Here is a 24597-nt window from a genome sequence, read left to right on the forward strand (position 1 = left end):
AACATCAATTTTAGTTAAAAAATTGAAATTGCATCAATAATGTTTAATTTTGGTTTTGATTTTTAATTTTAAGAACCGTGTTTAGGGTGTTCAGGGCTCTTAAAAATCCGATTCGATCTAATAAAAATCCGGGCTCGGCCCATATTGGATAAAAGCCTAATTTGAACCGTGGTAAAATCCTATTTTTATTATATATTTAGTACTCCCTTCGTCCCTAAAAACGTTTCCTATTTGTGTTGGACACGTTTGTCAATGCACACTTTTGATTGTTAATATCTTTAATTTCGTATTAGTATTAAATATAAAAACTTCATTATATTTGATCTTATAGATTAGACGTAAATTAATAAGCAATCGCTTACCATAAATAGTATCAGAAGTCAAAATGAAAAATGTATATCGGGACGGAGGGAGTATATATGTATACATATTTATACTTAATACATAAAAAAATACTAGAAACATTTTTATATTTATAAGTTTATCATTTAATATATAAATTTATAGATTTCAATTTCGCATACATTAATAAAATGTATACTACACGAAAAATTGATAGATTTATCATTAAAACAATAACAAATGAATTATTATCGATATTCGAGGTGATGGACCATAATTATATAATAAATATATTTATAGTTAATTTATAACAGTTACAATAAATAAAAAATTATTAAATACAAAATAAGTCAGGTCGCTTCGATTCGACTCGAAAAAAGTTTAATCCTGTTCGGGCACAAAAGAAAACCCGACTCAACCCGTATCGAGGACTAAAAAAAAGCCTTGATAATTTCTGAATAATCAGCTCGATCAAAGTTAAAATCCGGTCCATAATTTGATGAAAAAACACTAACTTTTAAAAACCGAATCAAAATCCAGTCTGCTGGACCCACGTGCATCTCTGTTGGGGTTGAGGGCCTGACCGCCTGAGGCCTCTTTGTCTACGTGTCAAAACAGGTACACGTGATTGCATTACTGGTCACGTGACCAGCTCCAGTCTTTTTTTTTACATTAAACACTTTCTTTTTCAAGTACACCTATCATGTACTATGACATGGTGTATATGACCCGATAAAACCTATCAAACCGATCCGTACCGATATTATTTCGGTCCATTCAAACCGATTTTTTCAATCCAATACATATTTGGGTAGAAAAAATATCATCCCGATTTAATGGGGTTGAATATGAATTTCGATAATTTTAAACCAATCCAATTCAGCCCAACCTGATTAAATATAAATAATTACGCGTTAATTTATTAATTTTATAACCGTGAATATGTTTCGGCCTAATAGATAGGCTCATTTATCTGTAACTTCTAATATCAGGTTCTCAATATTTAAAGAATATATCATTGTTTTCTTTCATCGAGTTCAATGTTTAAAGTCTAAGGCTCTGTTTGAGAGTGATGTTAAAAACTGTTGTGTTGTGTGAAAAAATGCCGTTGGAAAAAGTGCTGTCAGGAAAATATTAGATGACTGTTTGATATTTTTTTAAAAATTTATTCCTATGTTGATATATAATATATAAAAATAATATTTCCGAGAAGGTCTGATGATAAAACTAATAGTTATTTCTTGCAAAAACTGAAAACAGCTTTTTTCAAAAGCATGAGGGCACATATTTTTGCTAAGAGCGGCTTTTAAACGAAAAGCGTTTTTCCAAACAACAGCTTTTAGAATTTACCAAACACCTTTCTGACAGTTTTTCAGCAAAAAGCTGTCGTAACTGTCTGCAACAACAATACCAAACGGGACCTAAGTATAATATTATTACTCTCTTTTGGATATTTAAGCCATACCTAACACAGAAGATTACAATATTTTGTTGAACTATTTTTAAGTATTTTAAACTTTTGAGATTTTATACTTTATTTTATAGTTATTAATATTAGTTTAGAATATTTACTAAATCAATCAAAACGACCCAAAGTGAAATACAACAATTAGTTTGGGTTATAAATTTAAATGATTCGATTTGGATTAAAATTTTGAAAACCCGAATTACTTATATTAAATTTTTAAATTTTCTGGACCCGCACAACTCGATTCGTATGTAGCATGTACATATTTTTTTTAGATAAATCAAGATACTTACAATTACAGTAAGTATACATGTCACACATTTCACATCCCATAGTTCACTGTCGGCAGCTCTCATCATAGTACTAAAATTCCAAATTATCCACCATTACTTACGCATCACACACAATTTACTTAGATTCATTTCTTTAAAAAGGCTGCATTTTTATTGTTTTATGTTGGGTCATGAAAGAAATGAAGTTGAACTTAAAAACATGGTGGTATTTTCTAGGCAAGAGCAATCAATTTGTTGTTAAATTAGCTGTTTCAGTTCTTTTAGTGGGTCTTGCTTTTAGGCTCATTTCTTCAAGATCCAATCAATTTCCAGATATTACAAAAACCCCTTTTGTTGAAACATCTAATTCTCCAGGTTCTGTGAGTTTGCCTGGCATTATTGAGCAAATTCACCATGAAGGTACTAAAGATTTGATTTTTATTGGGTTTTTGATGAAAAGATTTGATTTTTATTTGTGGGTTTTGAAATTTGTTGATGTTAGTTTGAGTTAAATACATAATCTTGCGAGTGTGCCTGGAAATGTTGAGCAAATTCACTATATAGGTACTAAAGATATGATTTTAATTGGGTTTATGATGAAAATATTTGATTTTTACTTGTGGGTTTTGAAATTTTGTTGATGTTAGTTTGAGTTAAACATATAATCTTGTGAGTGTGCCTGGAATTGTTGAGCAAATTCACTATATAGGTACTAAAGATATGATTTTTATTGGTTTATGATGAAAAGATTTGATTTTTATTTGTGGGTTTTGAATTTTGTTGATTTTAGTTTGAGTTTTAATTGAAACATCTAATGATGTGAGTGTGCTTGGAATTATTGAGCAAATTGTACTAAATGTTTGATTTTTATTGGGTTTAGGATAAAAAGATTCAACTTTTATTTGTGGGGTTTAAAATTTGTTGATTTTGGTTTGAGTGTTGATTGAATCGGTTTTTGTTTTTATGTTTTTGTATGGATTGTTTGGTTATGAATGTGGTAAGGAGGGTAGTGTTTTGTTTTCTTGTGTACTGAAATGTAGCTGATTTTGAGGTAATGTAGGAATCTGTGATTGTTTTTTTGTACTGAAGATTTTTTTTAGTGGTGGGTTTATAAATTTGCAGCTTTTGCTTCTAGTGTTGATTAATTAGTGTCAGTTGGTTGTGTTTTTTGTTGAAATTGTTTGCTTTTGTTTGTTGAAATTAGTGTTGGTTAATTATGATGATATTTTAGATAAAGTAGGAAGATTGATCTTAATTTACGTAATCTAAAGTAAGTTTATTTGGGGATGCTGAGTGGGATTCATTTTGTGATTATTAATTCAAGTTTAATTGATTTAATGTTTGTTTTTTTGGAATTGTTTGGTTATGTAAGAGAGTAGGAGGCTACTGTCTGATTTTGTTTGGATCAAATGGCATTTGATTTTGATGATTATTGAATGATGCAGGAAGCTGTAATTTTACGGTTGGGAATTGGATTAGGAACCCGGAGGGTCCACTTTACACTAATGAGAGTTGCCAGTTTATTGAAAGCCATCAAAATTGTATGAAGAATGGGAGGCCTGATACGGACTATCTTTATTGGAGGTGGAAACCAAAGGATTGTGAGTTACCCCAGTTCGATGCCAAAAAGTTTCTTGAAATAATGAGGAATAAAGCTTGGGCACTAATTGGCGACTCAATATCTCGAAATCATGTTCAGTCATTGCTTTGTATTCTGTCAAAGGTAAAATCCTTACATTTTCTGTTTTTGCTCGAGTACCTGTTGATAGATAATAGTTTTTTTTTATCATTCTAGTAATCATTATCATACTTGTATAGAATTATAGAAGTAATTTGTGGCATATGTTTCTTCTATGATTGCTGGTGTGATTGATCAATAAATTGTTCAACTGAGCATTGTGTTAAGCAATGGCATCATCTGATGGCCATGGTATGATGGTATCTACTAAAGGCGGGCTTCTTAAAAAGCCATGACCCTTTTGATTTTCTTTTCCATATTCAGAATGTGTTGTATTTCTTAGTTGCACTGCTAATAACCTTTGCGATCTCGTGCTTGATTTTTAGAGCTCATACCCTATGTAAAATCTACCATGTTTGAGTTGTTGAATTCGGCTTATATTGTTCTGTTTCTGTTTTCCCTACTTTGGGACGAATGGCATCGTTTATATCAGTCTCTCACGTAAAGACTAGATTGGGGCCCCCATTTTTCTCGGGTTAGGTCAATATCAAGAAATAAAAACATTCATGCACATATCTGTCTCCACGAAACTTGAACCCTTGATCTCCTGTTACCAAGAGTGAGGGAATCGAGTAGGCTAAACTGCTAGGGATGATTGGGCACACTTTGCTGTCAATATTCAATATGACGTAAAAATAATTTGGAATATGATGATTTTTTGTAGAAACACCTCTATAACATAGTTTTTTTCAAAACTGAACCTATGTAACTGAGGTTTAAAACTCCCCTTGTTTTGCATTTAATGGTTTTTATTCATGTGTATTTTTCTGCTCATAAAATTGAAAAACTACACGATGTTCTAATAAGGCTCTTGATTCTCTAGAATGACAGTCTGAGGTTTACTTTCTATCACTTTTAAATTGTGTAGTAAGAGGAACTCATGGTAAAGATACTGTAGGGAGTGGAAACTGGATGATGGGTAATAAACAAAGCAAGTCCTGATGTTTAATGGTTAGTTTGATAATAGATATCAAAATACGTTTAATGAGTCTAAAGAGAGTTCACTTTCTAAAAAGAGAATGATGACTCTGCTTAATTGTTACATATGTATACTTGTAGCTATTTATTGAAATAATAGAAGTCCATTACCCCTTCAATCTTCTTTAAATTCAAAACTAAACACATTATTGCTTGAATATCTCATTATTATTCAGACCAGGACATATGTTACCCACGGTACTGTGATTAACATGTTATAAAAAGCTGCAAGCAAGCAGTTGGTCATCGTCAAATAACATACTTGGCTCATGCATCAAATTTGATTGGGTATGCATTGGTTTTGTGGTCAACTGATCATTTTTAGCCTTTCAGGTCGAAGTACCTCTTCATGTTTACCATGATGCAGACTATAAAAATAGAAGATGGCTCTTCTCCTCTTACAACTTCACTCTCTCACTTATGTGGTCACCTTTCCTTGCCAAAGCTAAAATTTTTGAAGATTATAATGGTGTTTCATCATCAGAAATTGAGCTGCATGTTGACAAACTTGATTCACACTGGACTAGTGTGTACCAGAATTTAGACTACATAATATTTTCATCAGGAAAATGGTTTGTCAAAAGTGCAGTTTACTTCGAAAACGACAAAATAATGGGCTGCCATTACTGTCCTCGAAGGAACCTAACAGAGCTAGGCATTCAATTTGCTTATCGCAAAGTAATCAGTAACGTCTTTGACTTTGTCATCAAGTCCAACCACAAAGGCATGATCTTTTATAGAAATCCAACACCAGATCACTTTGAGGATGGGGAATGGTTTAGTGGCGGGACCTGCAAAAGAACAAAACCAGCCGAGGAAGGCGAGTTCCAGTACAATGTGTTGAACAGACTTCTTCGGGAAGTTGAATTAGAAGAATTTGCAAAGGCAGAAATCAGAGCCGCGGAAGCTGGAGTGAAGCTTAAACTTCTTGATGTAACTCCACTTTCGTTACTGAGGCCTGATGGACACCCAGGTCCATATAGACACTTTCACCCATTTGCAAAGGATAATAAAGAGAAGATTATTAATGACTGCTTGCATTGGTGTTTACCCGGGCCTATAGATTCATGGAATGATTTGTTAATGGAGATGATAGTAAAGGGTTGAGTACTTGATGTCATCAGCGACTCTGGGTGTTGATCCTCAGAGATGTGGCGGATATATGACAGACTTCCCGGCCTCCTTACCATGTGAATACTAGAGATTCAGTTCATAGAATGAGGTTCTTTGTTCTAAACTTTTTTTCGACTAGTTGGGAAAATGAATTTTGTGCGTACTTGGTTGTTAACGTACCTTGTTGTTCGATATATTACATTTTGCTTTCTCATGCTAAATGTTCTCTTAGTAGTCATGTTAATTTTTCTATTAAGTTGGTTGAAGAACCACAGCTATGTAACATCTGTAACCTGGTATTACCTGCTTTCTTTGACAACATGAGTATGTATCATGTATATTTGGTCTACAATGATACAACCCTTAGTATTGCAGCTGCTTCTGTTCTTTTCTTTATTGAACACAGCCGCACACTTAGGCCCGTTTAGTATTGCTGTTGCAGAAAGTTACAACAACTTTTTGCTGAAAAGCTGTCAGAAGACAGACGTTTGGTAAATTCTAAAAGCCGCCGTCTAATAAAGCAGCGCTTTTAGTATAAAAGCTGCTGTTAGCAAAAGAATGGCCCTCTGTTTTTGGAAAAAACTGTTTTCAGCTTTTGCAGAAAGTAGTTATTTTACCGTCAAATCTTCTCAAAAATATTATTTTTATATATTATATTTCAAAATATGCATAAATTAAAAAAAAGTTCCAAACAATCATCTAATTTTCCTGAATTTTTTTCACCATCACTTTTTTCACCGACACTTTTTCTCATATCATATTAGTTTTCAACAACACTCCCAAACGGAGCCTTAGTCTCGAAAAAATTTGAAACGATATAGCTCTAGATCAAGAGACTTGAGTAACACACTCGCAGAATTGGTCTCGAAAAGATTTGGAACGAGATACCTCTGGACCAGGGACCTGAGTAACACACTCGCAAACTTGGTCTCGAAATAACATTGGCGGCTATGATAATGCTCGAATGTTGAAAATATGTCACAAAATCAATCAAATTGAATGCTTAATCAGTTAATTTTCCACTTATATTAGCCAACAGCTACTGCAAACTGCTTTCTAATATTTGTAAATTCTATAAACTATTATTTCATAAAATAGTCGTTTAAACTAAATTAAAATGGACTTGCATAGAATGTTTATATTTGTCTCCAGTGATAAAAATATATATTAAAGTTTTACTTCTATCTTACATGCTCTGAAAATAAGCAATAGTTTAATAAATAAATTATTTATCAGCTTAAATTATTTTATTTGCGGGACCCTGCTCTGTTCTAATAAAGCTCCAGTACTGTTCAAGTCCACAAATTCTAGACGTAGTAGTTAAGCCATCTACTTCATCCTTTTGGTTTTTGTTTGCTTATAATACTTGTTGGGTCCTGAATCCGGAACAAGTAGTCCCTCGGTCCTTTCCAATTGTTTACATTTATGAGAAAGTGTACGACACGTATTTTAACATACATAAAAATTATAGTTATGTAACTTATTTTTACAATTTTTTTTTTCTGAACAAAAGTTGAATGTTTTAATTTTTATTCAGAAAAATAAAATTGAAAAAAAAATATTACAGAAGTATATTTTATATACACATTAAAATGCGTGTCGGACACTCTCTAAAAAATATAAACAATTAAAAGGAACGGAGGGAGTAATTGTTACGGTATATCATATCATATTTACACGACTAATAAAAATACTATATGTTATAACGATTATCTATTATGTGTCCGATATTTGTGTACGAACTGAGAGGGGATGTGACAACATATTCCTAAACATGTAGTATACATAGAAAGAGTAACATGGAGGTTAATAAAAAATATTTTAGTGAAAAAATGAGAAAAGTGGGTAAAACGATGAGATCAATTGATATTTAATGTATAAAATGGGTGTAGTTGAAGAAAATAGTGAATGTAATTATTTTTTAATTATAAAATTTTATTATTTTTGAAATGTATAAAATTGAGGGAGACATCCCAAAAATGAAACTGTGTAGAAATGAATTGCTATATGAGATAACATTATAACCCACTCCCACCGTCCCGCTGGATAGTTTATGTACACTGTTTGCACGTATTTCGAGGTTTCAATAAAATATAGTTTCATAATATTTTTTCTTAAATTTTTTTTTGAATAAAAGTTTAAATATAAAACTTTTTTCAGATTTTTTTTAAAAAAAATATTATGGAAGTATATTTTAAACAAACATTAAAAAACGTGCCAAAAAATAACGTAAACAATCCAGTGGAACCGATGGAGTACTATTTATGTATTAAATATAGATAAAAATTGACCAATGTAGCATGTATGAATGTAAAGAATAATACAGTAGTACACATTTTAGTTCTAAATGATCTGTTGTTGCCCAAAAGCACCTCCGTGCATGCGCTGCTATGCCGCCTTTTCGGACTCATTTTTTTTAATCATCTGTCCAGCTCCTCAATCACCCACACTCTCTTTGCATGTCTATGTGTACATATCTGACTAACTCTGCATAATATCGTTCATAAAGAGTATAAAATCATGTTCGGACCTTACTCTGACACCATAAAATCGGGCCTCCCTCTACTAGTTACTTATCTTGAAATCATAACTCGATTTAGGAAGGGACTCGGGTTTGAGTTTAAATTAATATTTATATAACACACAACTAGCAAGTCCTTGTTCATTATTCATGGCAAGTGTCAAGGGAGTGAACCCAGAAAATGGTCTAGTACTTACTGATGACAGTCTTAGAGAAGATGCTGGTGCAGCTTTTGTTCTTGAATCTAAAGGTACCTTCAATTCTAACTCAGACCTTTTGTTATTGAGTGAAAAGAGCATTCATTAGGCTACAATACTAGGGCTTATACTGTTTGTTTAACATGATGTAACTAGTTTTGGGAGATGGTCAGGGACAATCGGTTGTTGCAACATACGGTTTAGTGTACACAGTATCTTATTGCGGCACAGTGTGCTGCAAGAACTGATTGTCCTGACCAGCCCTCTTTATTCTAGTATTATTGTTGTTGTGGATTGATATTTACTTAAGTTGATAAACAGGGGAATGGTATCATGCTGGATACCATCTGACAACAGCAATAGTTGGGCCAACAGTACTGGCGTTGCCGTTTGCGTTTAGAGGGATGGGTTGGGCACTGGGATTCTTCTCCTTGATTGTCATGGGTGCTGTGACCTTCTATGCTTACTATCTCATGTCACTTGTGCTTGATCACTGTGAAAATTCCGGTCGTCGCCACATCCGGTTTCGTGAACTTGCTGCTGATGTCTTAGGTAATTCACTTCAATTTAATGTTCGAGGTTGTGTAATCCTATGTTACTCAGACTCGGCTAGAAGTGTCCGACACGGACACGTGTTCAAGTATCGGACTCGGCGACATTATGAAAAATATACATGTTTTTGGCCTAAAATAAGTGTCCGAGTCTGAGTGTCCACGTCCGACACGGATACTAGAAGGTAAAATGAAGAGTCCGAGTAACATAGGTGTAATCTGGTTTTTAATTTGACATGGTGGGATAACATGGTTAGGCACTAACCATTGGAAGTACTCTGCTTTATCTTTTCAGTCCTTTTGCTAAGAAGAAATAGTAAGCTTTGGAAATCGCCATTCATGCTCTAATTACAAAACTGATTTGTAAAAACCTCATAACAAGTACCAAAAGAAAAGCATGTAATTCTGCTCTATGACGAAGAATCTCTAACTCATCGAATAACTCATCATAAGACCTTTGCATTATACAGCAAACTTTACTGAGATTCTTACCTGTTACTTTCTGCAATTTTAGAATCTGAGCTAATACCATAGTGTTAATGTGTTTGCTTCCTTACTGACTGCTTTTAGGGTCTGGATGGATGTTTTATTTTGTCGTATCAATACAAACGGCTATCAATTTTGCAGTATCAGTGGGATGCATTTTGCTTGCTGGAAATTGCCTTCAGGTATAGGAACCTTAAGGCTTATTGTTGCATGTACTTTCGAATACATACCAGACTCATCTGTCATGTACCATTATGCTTCTTCTGAATTTTTTGCTGACTAATTGGTCACTGATTGCATGTTTATATCTAGTAATAGCTGCTAGTCCAGACTACAAAATAGATCAAAAGATAATCTATATGAGTCTATGACAATCCGATCTTATCATTTTACCAAAATGCACACTAGAACAACCAAAGAAAGAACCATGTCACAATAATGATCTTTCATATTTTTAGACACTGATTAGTTAATTACTAGATAAATCAACACTAATCTTAAATATAACTGTTGCTAGTTTTCCATATAAACGAAGGTTTAAACGTTTTTCTTCAGTCGTTTATCTTATACTGATTCAGAATCCCTTCTGATATTTTGTTTCAAGATCATTTACAGGCTAATCACTCCGACTGGATCTATGAAATTGTATGAATTCATAGCAATGGTGACAGTAGTAATGATGCTTCTCTCTCAGATGCCAACCTTCCACTCTCTCAGGCATATCAATCTAGGTTCACTTCTTCTCTGCTTGGGCTTCTCTTTTCTTATCACAGCGGCTTGTATTTATGCAGGTAAATACTCCTATCCCGCTTGTTTGGGACCTGTTTATGCGTTTATCACGTCTACATTAAAGTTCAAATTACAGAATTGCATCTATCGAAAGTACATGATAATACTCAGATTCTTTTTCTTTCTTTCTTCGCATGCACATTGATATTGTATAATCAATATCTTTTACAAACAATCAAAATGCTCATTCCATGAGCGTTGTCATTACTAAGTAATGATAATGCTCCTCCTACTTGAATATTTAAGCTTATAGCGCAATCAGAATCTTCATCTAAGTTCATATGTTTCACCTAATTTAAAAAGTAGTGTATTATGTTTCCAGTAGCAACTTGCAAACTTCAGTGTTCTCAGTGTTCAAGCACGTCGAGTTTATAAATATACGTGTTTTTATCTTTTGTCATATCTTATAGGTACTTCAAAAAATGCACCTCCAAGGGATTATTCTTTATCCAATTCATCGTCTTCAAAGCTTTTCGGTGCCTTCACTTCCATCTCGATAATAGCTGCCATATATGGAAATGGGATACTACCTGAGATACAAGTAATTTCATTGCCTCATCAAAAGATAATTTATATATAGTTTGTATCAATGATCTTTAAAATTATCTTCAGTTACTTACTCTTTTTCACTAAGAGCGCAATTTCCTAATTCAAATACTGACCAGATAGAACAGAAAAAACTTTCTAATTGGGGTCATTCATGTAGTGGTTAACTCCCTATAACTACATCATTGTTCAGTTCTATTGCAAAGACATAGAAAGTTTGAAACAATTTGATTTCTGCATAATGCATCCTCTTCTTATCTAGATATACCCTGCTCATATTTCATGTCCTAAGAAAGTTAAAAAAATGAGCATAACCACCTACGTGTTTCGATGAAGAGAACATTGACAGTTTAAACATAGGATTTCAGTAGTACATACCTCACTATATGAAAGGCAATCTGAACAGGCAACACTGGCGCCACCGGCCACAGGGAAGATGGTGAAGGGCCTAACACTTTGTTATATGGTAATTTTTGTCACTTTCTGCTCTGTTGCAATTTCGGGCTACTTGGTATTCGGGAACAAATCCAATCCAAACATTCTGAACAACTTACTGCCCTTTGGAGGACCGTCATTGGCTCCAAAATGGCTTATCGGACTTACAGTTGCCTTTGTTCTTCTCCAACTTTTTGCCATTACCTTGGTAAACTTTACCACTATTTCTCGGTATGTCCAAATCGCCTACATAGAATTTTATGACAATTGATCTCTGACATTCTTGATTTTACATCACTAGGTTTACTCTCAAGTAACATACGAGATCATGGAAAAGAAATCTGCAGATGTGAAGCAAGGATTGTTCTCGAAAAGAAACCTAATCCCAAGAATTATGCTTCGATCACTCTACATGCTATTATGCGGCCTTTTTGCTGCAATGCTGCCATTTTTTGCAGACATTAGTGCTGTAGTTGGAGCAGTTGGCTTTATCCCTCTAGATTTTATTCTTCCAATGCTTTTGTACAACATGACTTACAAGCCTGCAAGATCTTCCTTCAAATATTGGTTTAACAACACAATTATGATAGTCTTTACTTGCGTGGGACTACTGGGAGCCTTCTCTTCCATACGACAGTTGGTGCTTGACGCTAAGACGTTCAAGCCCTTTTCCGGTTAGTTGATTGAGTAGAATCTGTAAATCTGTCACTGCTGTAGTTTGAAATCTTCAGAGTTTCTGCAATGTTCTTTTAGGTAACTCAGGAAGCAGAGTAGAAGCGAATAGCTTGATTCTTGTACTTAAAATTAGTTTCTGTAAAATTCTGCACTCAGATTAATTGTTGCATAAATAGATTCTGATTCCTACTTGTTCCAACTCCAGTTCTTGTAAAGAAGGATGATGAATTATTTACTTTGTATAAGTTTTACGGAGACCACATTTTATCGGAGAACTCGAAGACCATCTATGTTCTGCAATCAAAATACTATAAAATATATTATTTTGTGAAGTATGTTTTATGAATATCACTAATTCATTAAATTTGTTGAATATCATTTAAGTTTAATAAGTATAATGTGTATGTTCTGCAATTTGTTCTGCAAACTAAACCTGTTTCGTAGAATAAAAATAAAATATTTTGTAATGTTCTGCATGTAGTACATGTATGATGTTCAAGATTTTGAATAAAATAATGATCTTTGTACAACATTATTCGCAAAATAATATGTTTTGTAATGTTTTTATGCAAGATTTTAGTTGCAGAACATAAATGGTCTCCGTGGTCTCCGACGAAAATATGATCTCCATAGAACTTGTTGACTCTTTATGAAACCCAATTACATTTCTCATAGTTAACGTTATTATCCTTCTACGAATTAACGGTTAACCGAAATTGAAAAAAAACCGTTTTAAATGATTTAGTGACGGTTTTCCGGTTGATAGCCATAACCGAGTCAAACCCCCTGTATTGATTTGATAATGGTTAATGCTAGAAATCGCACCATACCCGCTTTAAAGACAAACAATCCCCTAGGAAGTCTCTGTATATTAATCCCTCATTCATACGTCATCTGCCGGCCTGAGCTCTGATATCAAGTTAAAAAACCAGTCGCTTTAAAATTTTAGCAGAAGGTCCTTTTCAATTTTATATTATTATTTTAACAATAATCACAGCATAAAAAGAAAAATTTTCAGCAGCTGAAATTATACATCTTGAATTTGATCAGAGTCGGACTAATTTATGATCAATTCAGATTTTATCCGATTAAAGAATGAAAACTACTGATTGCTCTGGAATTTAATGTTTGTCGATTTTATTTGACCAAATATAACATAAAACGATGAAATTATCAGGTCCGTTGAATTTTTATCATCTGAATTGGAGGAAAATTTTCGAGCTGAGCTCGACCTTGTTTGCAACATCCATGACACGAGAACAAATTTTCTTTAAAAATATAGAATTTTACTGAAAACATTGATGATAAGAAAAGTTCAAAGATGACTTATACCCAAGACAAAAATATCATATAAGAAAAAAACTCATTTCTGACGAAAAAAACTCATTTCTGATGGTCAGAAATGAGATTACTCGGTCGGATATGTATAATGACCACCAGGCTGCAGGTAGTGATGCTAGAGCTTGACAAAGATTTAACAAGCCTAGAGATCGAGTAGTGGTTTTGTTTGATGAAATCCACATCTTCACAAATCTAGCCATGCAACTTGAACAAACTGTTATTTATATAATGATCTTCCAGTACAAAAGCAACATAAAAACATGCAAGAACCCTAAATTACTGATACAAATAAAAAAAAAACAGAGCAAACAAATTTTAAACAAACCCTAACACGCAGTTTTCGAGTTTATGGAGAAATCCCCACACTAGCAGCATCAAGAAATCCATTATTCATCAGCTCATTCCTAAATAATTCCCAAAAAACATGACGGTAATTAATTACTTATAATAACTAAAATATATCTTGAATTATGCTATAATAGTATAAGTACTTGGTGCTCAAATAAGATACAGAGTACCTGTTGGCACACATTAGGTTTCTTCAGGGATTGATCAGGCAAAAGTCCAAAATGCATATGAGGAAAGTGGGCCCACTAATGCAAGAAAACAAATGAGTCAAACAAGAGGGAGCTAGCGAAAAAATGACAAAAATAGCTGATTTTTGAAAAAATTTAACAAAAATAGTCATTCTGGAAAAAGTGGCCAATTTTGACCGATTGAATACTCCACTGTCAGTTGGGTATCCCAATTTGTATAGGATACTCCACTGGTAGTTGGGTATTTCATATATGGATACTCCACTGCCAGTTGGGTATCTTATATAAAGTGGATACTCCACTGACAGTTGAGTATCCCATCGGCCAAAATTGGCCAACTTTTCAGAAATTGGTTATTTTTGTCAATTTTGTGTAAAAATAGGCTAAATTTGTCCTTCACCCGGAGCTAGCTGGGAGTAGTAAATAAATAAGTTTAAATTTAATTATTTAACAAGCTTAAGACCTAATTAACACTAACCCTAAAAATATAGTACCTCCTTCCCCCTTCCCCTTCATGTGGACTACCTTTATTTTACTTATATATAAAAATGGGAATTTATCAAAAATCCCACTTTTTACCAAAATATTTGCAAAAATAGGACGCAAGTTGCATATGAGGTTGCATCCGAGATTGCAACGGTTGCATATGAGGTTGATCAGTATTTTTACAAATATTTTCTGCAATTTGGGTATTTTTGAAAAAATCCACAAAACGAAAAAAATCAAAAAAAATATTATTTATAAGAATATCACTTCCGAGCTCATTAAAATGCTTAATTAAAAAAATAAAATAAAAGTTTTTAAAACATGCACAATATTATAATTAAATAATAATTAAAGTACTGTTTCTCTGATCATACATTCTTTGCAGCTGCACTAAAAGCCTCTCTGTGCCTAATATCAGGATTTCCAGCTTTAATGCGCTGTATCTCTTCCCTGCATGCAGTAAATAATTCATAGCAGTCTTGAATATTCGATCTAGGTTAAGTCACATTCCTAGAATTCTTTCACAATGCTAATCTATATTAATAAACGAACAGAAATGAATAAAAATATATAAATTATCATCTCCGCCTCTCTGTTGCTTACTTGATAAACCTGTTGTAAGCAGATGGCACTCTTTGTTTCTTTTCTGGAGCTGCATATATGGATAAATATAATTAAGGATACAAGTTAATTTGACAGACATTCATACAAGCTTATTATGACTTTTTCTGATGTTCTGCTGCTGCTCTCTCTCTCTCTCTCTCTCTCTCTCTCTCTCTCTCTCTCTCTCTCTCTCTCTCTCTCTCTCTCTCTCTCTCTCTCTCTCTCTCTCTCTCTCTCTCCCCCCCTCTCTCCCTCCCTCCCCCCTCTCTCTCATATCTAATCTATCATTGCTTCATCATTATCTTTTATACCTTTTTTGGTCATGAATATTATGTCTTACTTCCCTGGGGAGAAATTTAACCTTTTTTGGTTTTGTGCAAGCAAAAACAAACTAAAAGAAATAGATGCTAACATCAAAGTCAAAAACCAAAAAAAATAGCAAAATAAAAGAAAGAGATGCTTGTTGAATAGTTGAATATATACTACAAGATTTTATTGGTGTTTTTTTGACACCTTAAAATTTAGAGAGCCTGCTACTTAACATAGTGTCAAAGCTATAACATAGATATTCATCCTCTAAATATCGAAGCCTACAACCTTTATGCGGGGAGAAAATGAAAACCTTCTGGTGAACTATTGGGATTCGGGTGAAGTACTATTGGGAAAGTCATGAGAAGATTTCGATGTTAAAAAATACGCCTTCGTGAAGAAAAAAAACTGAAGTTGTTGCTCTTAAGCTACCCTTTTAATTAGTAGCAAAAATCCAAAGTACATATATTAAGTTGGAGTAGAAAGAAATGCATAACTTCTCAAAGAGACTATCTGATGATGGAGATAAATTAAGTTAGGGTACTGCTTAATAAATGAAAGTATACAGTACTTGTACATATTCCAAGTTCTTATAAATACTACTCCCTCTGTCTCTCCCATTTGTTTACACTTTTCTTTTGGTATGTTTCTTCCAATTGTTTATATTTCAAAATTTTTCAAAAATAGTAAAGTTTTTATAATATAAAAAGTAATTGCATCCCCTACTTCTCCCCACTATACGTACTTTATACATATAATATTATTTGGTCCACTACTTTATTCATTTTTTTAACTTTACTCCATTATTTTATCATTTTTCTTAATCTACGTGCCCAACCCAAATGTAAACAAATGGAAGAGACTGAGAGCATGTAGTATTTGATAACACCAAATTTGTAACATGATGAAGACATATTGTTTGTTCGTAGCACAATTTGCTTAAGTACATTAGTTATAACAAATCAAGGTAATAAAATTCTAATGAATGACTTAACCTAAGATACTTTAAAGTTCTTTTCTCTAAAAACACTTTGGGGGAAGAAATGAATAAAGGGCTAATGTAAAGAATCTTACCCTTGTTAGTTGAAGGAAGTCGAGGAAGCTCATCAACTCCTCGGCCGGGCATACGAGATTCGTTAGGGTTAGGTTGATCGATGATCAACATATTAGAAGGCGAGCTCCGAATTTCCTCCTGCAGAATGGCACCAAAATGCTAGATAAGATTGACAAGAAAGTCACAAATTAGGGTATATATCAACAACTTAAAACCCTAACTTTTATTTTCTAGTCCACTATATGAATTAATTTTGGACACAAAATGATCATGTATAACACACAAATTCTAGCTACTCTGCATTTTCCTACATTCTGTAGAAAGAGGTCATCTGCACTAAATACAAACCCTAATTCAATCGATGTTTACCCTAAGGCTTTGAGGAGTGAAGAAATTAGAGTGTCCCAGCTGGTGGAGCTGATGACTGGGAGAAGGAAGCTGCAGAGCTCTCATGTTTACAGATAGAAGGTTGGTGCAGTGACCACATCTAACCGCAACCGTCATGAACAAACTAGAGCAAGGAACACTCACCTACAACAACAATTGCAACAACAGTATTTAGGTAGTGAAAAACTTTGCAACTAAGTTTAACAACATTACCTCTCTAAAAGAGAAAATAGATAGGGTTAACAGTGTTCTAAAAATCGGCTGATTAACCGATTAATCTGTAGATGAAACTGATTCTCGTCTTTTAGAACACTGGATATAAAATAAAAATGTAACGTATATGTAACTTATATGTATAACTGAATAATTCTGATTCTCGTCTTTTAGAACATAAAAATATAACGTATATGTATTAGGATATGATGATAAATGTAAGGTTGTGATTTATCAAGAAAGATAAAGGAGAAAGTACTAAAAATTGTGAAATGTAATTTTATACAGGTACATCAATACATGTGTGTGTGTGTGTTTATGACAATACGAGTACCGCGAGGACAGTGTCACAAAAGTCACAATGGACGTAACAGAGCTTCTCGGAGGGTGAAAGGTAGTACTGGTGGTCCGGTGAAGAAAAAGCAGCTGAAGAGGACATGTTTTTCACCTGTAATATATGATGATGATTTGATTGATTGATGATGTATTGACTGATCAATGTGTACACATAAATGTGTACGTGGGTAAGAGATTGATTGATAGAAAAACTAACCAACTTGGATCTGATCTTTCTGAAAGTTGTGAGCAAGTGATGAAGTGATAAATTGTGTGAGAGAAATATAGGTTCGAGAGTGAGGGAAAAGGACAGTGGCACTTGCTAATATAGGGAGTCACTCCTTGATTTAACACTTCAAGGCTGTTTCCTTAATTATTGGTGTTAGGTGTACAGAATTTTGTAAAAAATATTGTATAAAATGACATGACACTTGATGTGGGGTGTTTTAATTGGTGTTATTGATGTGAATGCAGTGACTCATTCTAATTAAAATCCACCACATTGACTAATTCTATACTCCGTTTGTTCTATTCATTTCTATACACTTCTTTTTTTACATTTCAAAACTTATTCAAAATAATTTTTATTCATTGATTGAATTTATCCAACTTTATACTTTTACTTACTAAATTACATTTTTTATTTCTTTCTCGTTCCACAAATTTATCAAAATTAATAATATATTAACATATTTCTTGCCCTCCGAGCCCAAACCATTTGTATATAAATGGTCGGGACGGCGGGACTATTTCTATAGTTTCGTTCAAGTCTAGCTTTCCAGCAGTGAAATTTCACTATTTCTTGCAAAACATTTGTCCAACTTTGGATCACATAATTTTGGCTAAACTTTATAGAGATATTTTGAAAAATATGAAATGTTTACTTGTTTTGAAACATTAATTTTTTTTAATAAAATTGATTATGTGAAAATGTAATTTTTTTTAAAAAAAATGCGTTATTCAACCAAATGAATGCAATGAAATGCAACTTCATTTGTTTTTGAAAAAAAACTTAAGAAAGAAGAAGTTGAATATGGTTGTCAACATTATTTTTGTAAATATTTCCGGAGCATATTAAAATCGTAAAAAATTTCAAAAATTCACATCACTGGTTCCATATATATATATATATATATATATAATATATATATTACTGTACACTTACTGCCGAAACTTTATGTGGTATGTTTGCATGTTGCAACAATCGCTAGCTACTTATGACTCGCTCCCTACTTTTAAATCTCTATAAACACTACTACTTATGGGATATAAAATTGTATGGTTGTCATTCCCCAAGATCTGTTCGAGGCGGTATAGGTGGGGGGAGAGTAATCAAGAAAGGGACCTGTGCATGGAGACTGATTATCTTTGCTTCATTCACTTGTTGTTTTCACTGTTCAGAGACTCTGTACTGTGCATTAGCCTGTTTCATATCCTTTTCTAGTTTCTTGGTTTTTTAATAACCTGCTTCCAAAATAATAAAATAAAATTACTGAAATATAGCTTCAAAGTTCAGGCCCTAAGGGTTAGAAAAGCCTTGAAAGGCGGGCTATCTATATGACTCCACCTCCTAGTCCTATCACTCAAGGTCATCAGCTCTCAAGTGCAAAGTACAGATTGAGAAATTGCCTAGCTGAATTTGGCTTGGAAAATGTACAGATTGAGAAGTTGCAAATTGCAATGCACCTGGATCTACATTTACCTCAAGAGCAGGAACTCTAATATTTCTATTTCACTTAAAAGGATAAAGGATTATCCGATTCTAACTCAAACGATTTAGTCCGATAACGGTTTTTAGTATGATATATGGTTCTTTTAGATATTAGGTCTGATTTAATTGGAACCAGAATTATAACCCTATGGCTATAAGAGCATGTCCTACCCTTGAATTAAAAATGTGGTGTGTTTTAAAATTTGATAGTATTTTTACAGTTTTTTGTCTATGCGGCTCTATAATTTGGACCACTGGACAGAGGACAGAAAATTCAGCAACATGCATGATCTTCAACCCCACAAATGATCTGTAGCAAGTTGGTTCAAGTTTATAAAAGACCTAGAGAAAGAAAATATCTGCTATATACATCTGTGAATGAAAAGATAATCGTCGGATTACAGATTAAAAAAAGCATAAAAACTCTTAAAGTTCTCCAGAGTCTCTCTCTCTCTCTCTCTCTCTCTCTCTCTCACACACACACACACACACACACAAGTAGCTATCCTGAGAGTAGAGCGAGAGCATAGATCTTTCATCCTTTGACCCATAGCCATAATATGTACTGTATAAGGTTGCTGGAGTTCTGCCTTTTGGCTGCATAAATATATTGGCCACACCATTACCTGTTAATGACATGCATTTGCTTTTGCAGACTTGAATTCAGTCAAAATTTTCTGAAAAAGTACCATAGGGGTTTACGTCGCATGGCTGGAAACACTTGCTACTTGATTGTACCATTCTTTATTCATCAATTTGGCACAGTTATTCAATGCTAAATTAGTACTCTCTCCGTCCCTAAATATTTTTCTCATTTGTGTTGGACACAGTTGCCGATACATACTTTTGATTGTTAATATCTTTAAGTTCGTATTAGTATTAAATATAAAAACTTCATTGTATTAAAGTACTCGTAAATACGAATTCAACAAAATCATTCATGACTATATTTGATCTTATAGATTAGACGTAAATTAGGTTCCAATCGCTTACCATGAATAGTGTAAAAAGTCAAAATGGGAAACGTTTTTTGGGACGGAGGGAGTATACGAGCATGTCCATGGGAGAAACACTTAAAGAAAAACCTTTGTTGCCAGATATTATACACAATTTATATAAACTGTGAAGTTCCAACCACATAGAACCCTTAGGTAAAATTATACAAACTTTCTCATATTGGTTAAATTTATCGAATCTCTCGGGAGCCGTTACAGAACTCGTAACTCTAATCATTGAGTCAAACTCATTGGAACATATCACCTTACAAATTCAATATATTTTAGCCGGTGTTGGCCCTAGACCAGTGCTACCAGTGCTCCTGCACTGGGCCCATTGGATCCAGGGGGCCCAATTTTTTTTAACCCAACATATGTCTAAGTATATATCTGTATTTGTATCGAATTCTGAGCCTTCTTTTTCTTCACGGACAGAACTAAGTAGCCGATTCATCTACTAAAAATTCATCTTCAATTTCCCGAAGCATCACTTCAGCAATCATCACAACGACAACAGTGGATATTATCATATTAACAATCAATTCACTCCATAATTATCTTCCAAGTTCCAATTTAGGGCTTAAAATATAAAAGTAATTTCAATCTTTTGATTTAGTTGTTTATATACTATGCCAAAATTGTAGCAACTACTTGTTTCTCTATCCCTAATCAGATGCGATGACCTTAAAATCTACATAGTTACATGTCCTTTATACTTTTTATGATTTGCTGAATTTTATAAAATTATATTTTTTTTGATGCATCCCGGCTGATTTTTTTTGATGATGAAGAACTGAAAAATTATTGTATGAAACTTGAAAAAAACTCGACTCATGGTGATGATTGTGATATTGATGCAAAACGGTTACTTTCGGAATTACAAATCTTACAGGAGATACTTCCAAGTGTAGCATTTGAATGTGAAACAAATTTGTGAAGAAGATGGACATATTTCCAAATATTTTAGTTGCTTATAGAATTTTATTAACTATACCTATTACTGTGGCATCTGCAGAATGGAGTTTTTCAAAGTTAAAATTAATTAAGTCTTATTTGCGAACAAGTATGAGCCAATAGAGGTTGAATGGATTGACGATTTTGAGTATTGAGAAAAATATACTGAAAAATATTGATGTGGGGCATAAAGTCGCTCATTTTGCTTCTAAAAATGCAAGAACAGGTCACTTTAGATGAGTATTGGTGTGTTGCAGGTTGCAAATTTTAATTTCTATCAGGATGAAGAAAGGCAAGGCTTAAACGTATTTAATTTTTTTATGTTTATAAAATATCATTTGCTTTACTCTGTTCAATTGTAAATTGTTTTGAATTTTTTCTTTATATTCATATTTGTAATTTTTTATGAAGGGGCCCTAAAAAAATATTTCGCACTAGGCCAACCAAGTCTCAGGGTCGGCCCTGATTTTAGCTAATCATTATTTTAATCAACCATTTTAGCCAACCTCGTTGAAGTTGCTGTCACTACAAGAAAAACTGATTCAGACGATACTCAATGGACGATGATTGACGATATACGCGTTATCTAATTTTTTCACACAACAGTTTCTTTACACCCTAAAAACTATGTTATATGATCAACCTCACTGCAACTGTTTTAAATTTACGTTATCTTCACCGACCCACAGTCAATGAACTTAAACCGTATCAGACGGCATCGCAATATTCAACGATTTTTGAGGGGTTTAGACAACAGTTTAATCAGTCGTGTGATTCGATTTTTCTTGTAGTATGTTAAGGAACCGGTACTTCCCTTTCCAGTATCTTATACTAGTCTTCTAGTACTCCCCCTCACTCGAAAGCCCATTTATGGGTCGAAGAATGGATCACGGGATCACGGGATCACGAACGCACAATTTTGGGCATTAATTTATCTTTCGTGTCCGCGATAAATTGTGAAAAATATTGGGGTGAGAGTACTCGAACCGGAGTCCCTCCCTAAACCGATAACTCATATCATGTTAAGGAACCATGTTAAAAAACCTGTCATTCTAAAATCTCAAAATTTTAGAGGAAGGCCCTTCGGGGATCTTATATTACTCTTATATTAGTATTATAACAGATGCTCTGAAATAATGTTAAATTTTCAAAGGGTGTGACAATTAAAATACTTTGGCTGTTATAATTAGGAAACGTAGCTAGCACGTGTGGGAAAAAAACGGGCCCTGGAGTGAGGTTGAATATATTACTTTCGAATTAATTTACATGTAAATTGTGGCTAGGCTTGAAAGCAATTTAAGCAGAGTGTAGTAATAGTGGCATGTGCTACAGCAGCAATTTGAATGTTTCTGCATGTCAATAATATGACTGTATCTACTTAATTATTTGCATGATCGACCCAGATTTTATATCTATCCAGATAGAAAATTAATTATATGAAGAAAGAGTGAGATCGAGAGAGAAAGAGAAAGAGAGAGTACTTGTTCTCCAAGACAGGTACATATATAGTTGTTGCTAGAGGCTAGAGCTGGTTTTTAGGTCATCCAGCCGAATATTTATCTGTCTTGTTTGACTTTTGATAGTCAAATTGACTCGACTTTGACCGTAAATAAAAACTCATCCTTTCATTATTTTGAAAAATTGAAATATACATATAAAAGTAGATTAAACATACTTTCTAATGATATAAATTTTATAAGTATTTTCGATATTATACTATATGAAATTTTCGGTCAAAGTTGGGTAAATTTGACCGTAAAAAGTCAAACAAGCCAGATAAATTGGGACGGAGGGAGTATTATATATACTGTCTGATAAAAAAAGTTTGCATTTAAGTAAATTTACATGTAGTTCGTGTATAAATACTTCTTAGACATTACCAAAAATGAATTTTATGTGTATGTTTGTAATTAATAAGCAAACCTAGGGGTTTATATCTCTTACTCACTGCTTTTCTATTATTTTAATTTGCTATATTTCTCTTTTAAAAAAACAAAGACTTCTCATAATCTAGCTCACACGCAACCTATGAGAAGCTATTGATCAGTCAGGAATTATCAAATAAATTTCAAATGTGTAATACTCTATCTTACCAAATTTATGAGTTCAATTTTAGAACACTTAATTGATATCCGATAGTTATTCGTAATTCGAGGGATATACATTTTGATATCCATGGAAACTCTTTACATTATATAGTTCTATTGCTTCAATTATGTAATTAATTTGAATATGTTTTTTAATCTTTTAATCTATTTGGAAAATGATTCACCTTGTAACCTAAATGGTAATATCTAGTTTACTCTCAATTGTTACCGCCACACTTTTTCAATATATCAGCCTTTATCTTAGAGCATCTCCAATACTTGTTGGCTAAAATGATTGGCTAAATAGCGTGAAATAATGATTATCTCAAATTTACTGAATCTGTAAGAAATTTTTGTTCAATGGAATTGGCTATAATGATTAGGTATATTTTAAAAATAGTATTTTATCATTATTTCAAGTTGTTATAAATAAAATATTTTATTTTGATATGATAACCTATGGTATGGCATTTGACTAGAGGTTTGTAGGGGTTCAACAAATTTGGCCAACGTTAGGAGGTTGACTATATTTTTAGCTAACAGGAATTTACCATTGGAGTAAATACTTTCTTATAAAATCTTTATAATTGATATTTATGATATGCCACGTATATTTTTAACTAAGGGATTTTTAGTATTGGAGATGCTCTTGATTACTAGAAATAAGATGGGTTTAGCTCGTGAATATAAAGGTAATGATGACGACTTAACCCTGTTTTGGCTACTTTAGTTGACAATCCTAATTTATACACGTCGGGATTTGAAAAATGTCGTTACTGTCTTGGCTTGATGAAATGATGTGGTAACGAAAAATGGGGGTGTGCATTGGCTACTTTAGTTGGTACGATCAGTGATGCCCTAAAATCAGAAGTCTTTCCCTGTTTAACCTTATTTTCTGTTCACTTTCCTAAACTAACCTACTTTGTTCAATTCTTCCCAAAATGACCTACTTTTTTCAACTCTTCCCAAACTAACCTACTTTTTATATTTTCTAAGTTTTAGTTATAATAATAAATTGTACATTATTATTAAATTATATATATGCTGAATTAAACAACTTAATAAACTAAAACACATAGACAGAACATTTTTATTTAAACCGAAAACATTACAACTTAATAAACTAACAACTTAGAATTAAATTAAAAATATTACATTAAAGATCTTTCCGAGGACAACGTGCACTGCGTCTCGTGTGACCTTGTTGTCCACATTTTCCACAAATTTTACCAGTCTGCGAGTTATCCATTTCTGTGCGAATTCTTTGACTTTGACCTTTGCTGTGCTTTTTCTTCTTTTTCTTCCTCCAATCCTCATTAGGTACGAGCTTTCCATACCCCTCCCAATTATTTGCTATTGGAAATATCCAATATGATTGATGCGGTATTGGGGAAAATTCATATTGCCACATCTCATATAATTTTAGTAGAGTATGATATGGTTCAATGTATTACTTCCAATCTAGGTTACATGT

At 33.2% G+C, this 24597-nt stretch overlaps 3 protein-coding genes across 5 annotated transcripts; 2 read left to right on the plus strand and 1 right to left on the minus strand.

Moving 5' to 3' along the window:
* The first annotated feature begins 2125 nt into the window (after positions 1–2125).
* LOC141666920 (protein trichome birefringence-like 23) lies at positions 2126–6288 on the plus strand. Its single transcript, XM_074473167.1, has 3 exons — positions 2126–2502; positions 3528–3805; positions 5132–6288. Exons 1-3 carry the CDS (start codon positions 2274–2276, stop codon positions 5903–5905), a joined length of 1281 nt encoding a protein of 426 aa, XP_074329268.1. The 5' UTR covers positions 2126–2273; the 3' UTR covers positions 5906–6288.
* A 2024-nt stretch (positions 6289–8312) lies between these two features.
* Positions 8313–12366, plus strand: LOC141668979 (putative GABA transporter 2). Of its 2 annotated transcripts, none has more exons than XM_074476045.1 (7): positions 8313–8682; positions 8951–9181; positions 9751–9848; positions 10271–10457; positions 10866–10996; positions 11408–11667; positions 11738–11898. In XM_074476045.1, exons 1-7 carry the CDS (start codon positions 8583–8585, stop codon positions 11751–11753), a joined length of 1023 nt encoding a protein of 340 aa, XP_074332146.1. In that variant the 5' UTR covers positions 8313–8582; the 3' UTR covers positions 11754–11898. The 2 variants fall into 2 exon arrangements, with proteins under 2 accessions (XP_074332146.1, XP_074332145.1); XM_074476044.1 differs by having other exon boundaries at positions 8330–8682; positions 11408–11644; positions 11738–12366.
* A 1291-nt stretch (positions 12367–13657) lies between these two features.
* LOC141663645 (axial regulator YABBY 1-like) lies at positions 13658–17684 on the minus strand. Of its 2 annotated transcripts, XM_074469437.1 has the most exons (8): positions 17594–17684; positions 17375–17488; positions 16810–16971; positions 16461–16578; positions 15078–15126; positions 14849–14924; positions 13971–14045; positions 13658–13856 (listed from the first exon to the last, which is right to left on the minus strand). In XM_074469437.1, exons 2-8 carry the CDS (start codon positions 17477–17479, stop codon positions 13851–13853), a joined length of 591 nt encoding a protein of 196 aa, XP_074325538.1. In that variant the 5' UTR covers positions 17480–17488; positions 17594–17684; the 3' UTR covers positions 13658–13850. The 2 variants fall into 2 exon arrangements, with proteins under 2 accessions (XP_074325538.1, XP_074325539.1); XM_074469438.1 differs by lacking the exon at positions 15078–15126 and having other exon boundaries at positions 17375–17626.
* Between the last annotated feature and the right edge of the window lie 6913 nt (positions 17685–24597).

This window comes from Apium graveolens, chromosome 6 (assembly GCF_009905375.1).
Source record: "Apium graveolens cultivar Ventura chromosome 6, ASM990537v1, whole genome shotgun sequence".
NCBI classification, from domain to species: domain Eukaryota; kingdom Viridiplantae; phylum Streptophyta; class Magnoliopsida; order Apiales; family Apiaceae; genus Apium; species Apium graveolens.

Bases quoted from the DNA above. Each gene is read 5' to 3' on its own strand.
- LOC141668979 (XM_074476044.1), top strand. From the start codon at position 8,583: ATGGCAAGTGTCAAGGGAGTGAACCCAGAAAATGGTCTAGTACTTACT. The intron at 8,683-8,950 runs GTACCTTCAATT...GTTGATAAACAG, and splicing joins TTTTGTTCTTGAATCTAAAG to GGGAATGGTATCATGCTGGA. The intron at 9,182-9,750 runs GTAATTCACTTC...GACTGCTTTTAG, and splicing joins ACTTGCTGCTGATGTCTTAG to GGTCTGGATGGATGTTTTAT.
- LOC141666920 (XM_074473167.1), top strand. From the start codon at position 2,274: ATGAAAGAAATGAAGTTGAACTTAAAAACATGGTGGTATTTTCTAGGC. The intron at 2,503-3,527 runs GTACTAAAGATT...TGAATGATGCAG, and splicing joins TGAGCAAATTCACCATGAAG to GAAGCTGTAATTTTACGGTT. The intron at 3,806-5,131 runs GTAAAATCCTTA...TTAGCCTTTCAG, and splicing joins TGCTTTGTATTCTGTCAAAG to GTCGAAGTACCTCTTCATGT.
- LOC141663645 (XM_074469437.1), bottom strand. From the start codon at position 17,479: ATGTCCTCTTCAGCTGCTTTTTCTTCACCGGACCACCAGTACTACCTT. The intron at 15,127-16,460 runs GTAAGATTCTTT...CCATATATGCAG, and splicing joins ACTTCCTTCAACTAACAAGG to CTCCAGAAAAGAAACAAAGA. The intron at 14,925-15,077 runs GTAAGCAACAGA...TACTGCATGCAG, and splicing joins GCTTACAACAGGTTTATCAA to GGAAGAGATACAGCGCATTA.